Source organism: Zerene cesonia, chromosome 1 (genome assembly GCF_012273895.1).
Source record: "Zerene cesonia ecotype Mississippi chromosome 1, Zerene_cesonia_1.1, whole genome shotgun sequence".
NCBI lineage: Eukaryota > Metazoa > Arthropoda > Insecta > Lepidoptera > Pieridae > Zerene > Zerene cesonia.
In genome coordinates this window covers 2,989,678-2,995,438 of record NC_052102.1, presented here as the reverse complement: position 1 = coordinate 2,995,438, position 5,761 = coordinate 2,989,678, and the positions used below count along the sequence as shown (strand labels likewise).

General features: G+C 31.4%; 2 protein-coding genes across 2 annotated transcripts in view; one reads left to right on the top strand and one right to left on the bottom strand.

Annotated features, from left to right (window-relative positions):
• The first annotated feature begins 591 nt into the window (after nucleotides 1-591).
• On the top strand, nucleotides 592-2,518 carry LOC119828769 (heat shock factor-binding protein 1). The gene is made up of 2 exons (XM_038351021.1): nucleotides 592-981; nucleotides 1,488-2,518. Exons 1-2 carry the CDS (start codon nucleotides 886-888, stop codon nucleotides 1,638-1,640), a joined length of 249 nt encoding a protein of 82 aa, XP_038206949.1. The 5' UTR covers nucleotides 592-885; the 3' UTR covers nucleotides 1,641-2,518.
• Nucleotides 2,519-3,225: 707 nt separating this feature from the next.
• The window catches only part of LOC119828760 (protein FAM92A), a 4,828-nt gene continuing 2,292 nt past the window's right edge, over nucleotides 3,226-5,761 (bottom strand). The window contains exons 4-7 of the mRNA XM_038351007.1: nucleotides 5,401-5,625; nucleotides 4,782-4,907; nucleotides 3,889-3,993; nucleotides 3,226-3,360 (exon numbers count right to left, since the gene is read on the bottom strand). Coding sequence (XP_038206935.1) covers nucleotides 3,307-3,360; nucleotides 3,889-3,993; nucleotides 4,782-4,907; nucleotides 5,401-5,625 — 510 coding nt within the window. The 3' untranslated portion in view covers nucleotides 3,226-3,306. The remainder of the gene's footprint in view (nucleotides 3,361-3,888; nucleotides 3,994-4,781; nucleotides 4,908-5,400; nucleotides 5,626-5,761) is intronic.

The window sequence follows — 5,761 nt, the reverse complement described above, 5'->3', positions numbered from 1 at the left end:
CGGCTGAAAAACGAGCCGAACGAGAAAGACATGTGGAGGATATATTCCTTTGTAATACCATAACATTTTTCCTACGTAATTTCACTCAATTGCGTATACATTCAACTAGAAGATTTTAGAAGCTCTTTGAATCGTGAAAATTCGTTTATTTTATATTTCCGGAAAACTCTTTCTAATATATAGATATTCAGAAATTAAAGTCGAACGATTTTAACGATTTATTCATTATATTATTTCAGAATTTTTAATTGTATAATAGCTACTCGCGTAAAATCAAATATAAAAAAGTACTGGATAATATTGATTATAAACTTATTAGGGTTTTTATTACCCATAGGATTTCTGAGGGTTTAGGCTATATTTACTGAATACATTTATTAGTATTAGTAGTATATATAAAGCTTACTGTCTCGAAACACGTAAGAATTTTAATTTTATTGTCGTTTTTAAATGCGTAATCCTTTTATAAGTCATTGTAGCGAAATGTATTTATTCTTGTTTTTTAACATCAGAGAGGAACAGTAAGAGAGTGAGTTTTCACCCACAAAGTAAGTAATATACTTTCAATCGTTCTACGGACCATGGGTCAAGTGTCAACTGTCAAACGGCAATCTGATTGAAAACATCAGTGCATTGGATTTACGTTTTTGGCATTATTTTATTAAACTTTAAAAACTACACATTAAAATTGATTGAAAAGAAGGTAGATGTGGTGTGGGCAATTTTATCGGAAATACATACGGAATCAGACTGCAGAACAAACTTTGTTTATATCGTATCCTAGCATGAGATAGCGGCTTTGGGTTTCCGAATTACTTATTTGTATCTTAGTAACGAATAGTCAGTCTTTGTGAGTTTTGGAAGAACAATTGGTTTTCAAGAGCAATGGCAGATCCGAAAGTTGAACAGCCTACATCTGATGTAGAATCGAATTATACTCCAAGTAATGATCCTAAGAATATGCAAGAAGTAACGCAATATGTAAGTTTAATTATTAAACAAACTAAATTTTGACACAAATTTTAAACGAATAATTAATATTTATGTTAGGTCAATGTAAACTATTTCATAGAAAATGAGTACCCATTAGTTGTCTTAACATAAGCTATAGCTGTTTTTATTACATATAGATTAATCTATACATAACCTCCTCTAATTATTCACAGCAACACTTGACTAAATAAAGTGTGGAGTTGTTGTTACAATTTTATGCAACACTGTTCACCTTTATAATATTTATAAACTTAGTTGTAAAAAATATGACAACTAGGTCTTTTCTTTTGAAATGTTTAGTTTTTTTCATTTATCTTGTGTGTACATGATAGGGTGTTGTTCATTTGTGCATCACAGCACACATGTTATTGGATTTTGTACATCATTAACCATTTGTTTCACAATAATAACTATATATAATATAAAATATATATAAATCTATGATACACGTTGCATGATATGGTTACAAGTAATCTATTTTATAAACATTCAAGGTACAATCTCTCCTGCAAAACATGCAAGATAAATTCCAGAGTATGTCAGACCAAATCATCAATAGAATAGATGAAATGGGAACTCGTGTTGATGAGCTGGAGAAGAACATCACAGACTTGATGACACAAGCAGGTGTTGAAAATGAAAAGTAGCAGTAGTTGTAGTGTAATAACCAAAATTAGTTTGCCTGCAATAATAACTTAAGATATTATAATGGTTATGGTTTATAATCACATGTTTGAAAATGTTCTGCATTCCAACACCGAATCTGTGTCATGAAATTGTCTAGATTTTTAAGAAATATGGTTAATATACTAAGTAATCATTTCTTACAAAGAGCAATAAAGTAATATTAACTTTATTATTTGTTTTTTCAAAACCTGATATAGCATAACATAGCACGTAACTCCAAGCTTACACTTACTAATGTAATATGGTTTCCATCTTCAATTCAAGAACTATATATCCCTGAAAATTATAAATAAACATTTAATGGAATAATAATTGCTTATTCATCATATTTATTGTTAGCTGTAAGCTAGTAATTTGTAACTGTATTTATATGACTAAGCATAACCTTTTCTGTTTACATACATCTTACAATACAAGTTTTAATAATCCATTTAATACAAAAGATATATTTTTACCTTCATTAATATATCTAATAATAAAAAATTGGTTTTATTCCTCTTTACGTAAAAATATGTTGCTTACACCACAATATAGTTTGTTATCTATAAAAAACAATTTCTCTTATAAATAACTATAAATTTTATATAACTGTGATTGACACCCATGTTTTAATCCAATATATCCAAAATTTTTTAGTACTGTAACTTAGTGGTAATTACTGTTATATCAAGTAAGCCTTATTAAAATTGTACCATTATATTGTAGCAATCGTCAATATTTTATTTATCTATAGTGTTTAGTAAAATGCACGAAATCAATGTAAAATGCTGAGTATAATGTATCGTAATGTGACACAAATTTTGTATTCACTAATCTTGTAATTAAATAGTAAAAAAAACATTTAAAATGTCATTTCTTCTTCTGAATTGTACATGAACTTTGTGCCTTGCACACAATTGTGTGCCACGCACAAAGAGACACGAATTTTAAAACAATAAATAATCAATATGTTGTACCAGTCTGTGCCATGTTTACGATTGTCAGTGACATTCTGCTTTCTGAATTAATTTAAGGGGGCATGAACTGATTGCGTGTTATAAAGTATATGGCGCATTAAAAAAACAGGATATATATGTGCTAAAATTATGAAATTCATTTCCAGATTGCAAACTAAAATGTTAGACTTAAATAGAAAATTGTATAGCCTTCTCAGAGCACATCTACTAACGAAAAGTAACGTCCTACCGAATTTCACTTTTATACGTTCAGCCGTTGTTGAGGTTTCTTTATGAATGAGTGAGTGACCTTTCGCTTTTATATAAACATTGATCTCATGCGAATCCGGAGCCGTAGCGCCACCCTTATTTAAGCAAATTTTAATGGACACTTTCACACAGAAACGGTTCTCTTTACCTCTATCCTCCGTGTTGAGTATATTGGATACAAGAGCTTCGACGCTAAGAATATTACCAAACCCGAAAATGTGAATATTGGATCAGAAAGAAATTATTGTAACTTCTGAAATTAAATTTCTATAATTTAGAATGTGCAGGATTTGTCAAAATAAAAATATAGTAGGAGTTAAAAGAGAAGTAGACATAAAATGCAATCTCTCTTAAAATTTTTATTTTTAATTTCTTTCGATGAGGTAAAATGGCTACGTCATCAAACAAAGTGTCATCAAGTTCATTTTGATTCTGTTTCTTCTGTAGAACTTTGCTCTTCAGATTCATCCGTTTCCTATATAAAAAAAATAATAATTATGTATAATACAATGAAACTTACTCAATTATTTTGTAAGAAGGGTAGAGCTATATCCAATAAGTGACGATCTACGTGTGTGTAACTTCGAGTGTTCCAGCCCGCACCGGGAAAGATACCACACCCCCACATAAGATCGGCGTGAAATAGTACATACTAGTAGTATGGTACTATTTTATATAAACAAATTACTTAGTATGATACTAGGTACTTTGTTTCGTTATTTGAGTGAGGGAACCTATTAGTTTATTCATTTTCTCCTAAAATTCCATAGTAATACCCCATAAAAGCGGACAATGCATTTGCGGTAATGATCGCTTACCATCAGGCGAAACATCCACTCAGTTGTCCGTTATTACAAAAAAACACAGAAAACAAAGATTTAATATTGTCAAGTATGATAATAATTATTATCTTACTCATGGATTATATATATATATATCCATGTGAATCCTAGGCAGCACGTTTTTTTAATAATGTATTTAAATATATTGTGCTCTTACCTACCGAAGTATCGTCTTCATCTTTAGATGATGAGTGGTTCATAAGAGATGCAATTGAGCTTGATCTTGTTTTCAAATTGTTTTCGGGGGATCGGAACCCTCCAAAATTCTGAAAATATTTTTACGAAATTTCACGAAACACATTATAAATAATAAATTTGTGGACGTGGCGTCCAATTATTTAAAGCCATTTTTTAATAATTTAAGTAGAAATTGCATTTTGATTAAGATTCCCGATTTAATTTTTTGGAGTTATAGCCTATTTCAAAGGTAATTCACATTTATATGTGGTAGTCGAGCACGCTTCGGCACGAATTGGGCCAGCTCGCACCGGGGAAGTACCACCCCCCACAGAAGACCGGCGTGAAATAGCATTCTGCTGTGTTTCGTTCGGTGAGTGGGGGAGCCGGAGGCCCGTATCCTTTTCCTTCCCCTTCCCAGTCCTTTCCTTTATTCCTCTCGCCAATCCTTCCTTAATCCCTTCCCAATTTAAAGTCGGCAATCCATTTGTAGAGGCCTAATCTGGTGGTCTGTAATCGACTTTACGCCTCTACAAATATTCATGGGCGGTGGTAGCACTTACCATCAGGCGTCCCACCAGCTCCATTGCCGATTGTGACATAAAAAAAAAACATTTGAAAGATGAAAAGTAAAAAAATATATAAAAAATTTACGTTTCGAACGTACGTAACTATCTGCAAAAATACTATTGAAATTTGATAATTGCAATTTGAAATAAGATTTTTAAAGGAAAAATAATTCTACTCGGAAATTTATTTCCGAATACGCCTAATTACTGATATATATTATATATGTATGTTTTTTTATTACATTCTAATTGTTTATAAATTTGAATGGAAAAACAAAATATTTTTTCTTAATTTGCAAATTTTGTACCACGGAATTCTCTTCATCTTTAAGTGGAGACAGCTGTGGATTCATCAAGGATGCTAGCGATGACGATCTTGCCGATATTCCAGTGCTGACAGGTTTTTCAGGAGAGCGCAACTTTCGTTTGAAATTCTGAAAATATTTATAACCTGTGACCTGACTTGTTTCATGAAAAATTTAAGCAGATATAGGTTCGGTGGCCAATATGTCGAGATAAAATGGTAGACGTTTTAGATTTCGAATTGTTCAATATCAAAACCGTTACGTATAACTACTTAAAGCAACATGATATTATTAGCTACCTTAAAGTTTTAAGTTTATAATATTTACCGCCTGATCCTCTTGTTCAGAAAGTCCTGTGATTAGGAGCTCAAGAAAGAATAAAATACATTAGTAAATCAGAATATTAAAAACCTGTTGTGGCTACAAAAGACTAGTTAAATTATATAGGTACCTAGCATGTAATTATTGCGTAGTTATATGATATATCTTAATATTGATGAACTACAAAAAAGGTTAAAATTTGTTATCTATCTATTTCTTTCTTCATTTTCGTCAGAAATTATTAAAAACAAAGTTATTTGGTAAAGTATGAATTGTATAAGAACAAAGATATAACACCAACCTCCAAGTCAGCCTTATCATTTATATCACCAATTTGTCGGTACGCGACCGTAAATAGTTCCACTGCACGCGAGTGGAACGTCATCTCGATCATTACGAAATCGGTCAGTAGGGCTTTTAGTTGCTGCAACTTGCGACGCTCAAAAAACTCGGTAAGTTCACTCAAGCCTTTTGCGGTGCGAGACATTTCCGCGGATGCTTTAAGAAGTTCCGATTCTGCGTATGTCTAAATGAAATAAACATTAAGATTTAAGATAGTATGTGGTGTAGAAAAAACTTTGTGCCTACTAATCTACATATGTAGCTATGAAGATTTAATCCTATTAATATTATAAATGCGAAAGTTTGTAAGTATGGATGTA

Excerpts from the sequence above, each read along its gene's own strand:
- LOC119828769 (XM_038351021.1), top strand. The coding sequence starts at position 886 with ATGGCAGATCCGAAAGTTGAACAGCCTACATCTGATGTAGAATCGAAT. Across the intron at positions 982-1,487 it reads TGCAAGAAGTAACGCAATAT|GTACAATCTCTCCTGCAAAA; the intron begins GTAAGTTTAATT and ends TAAACATTCAAG.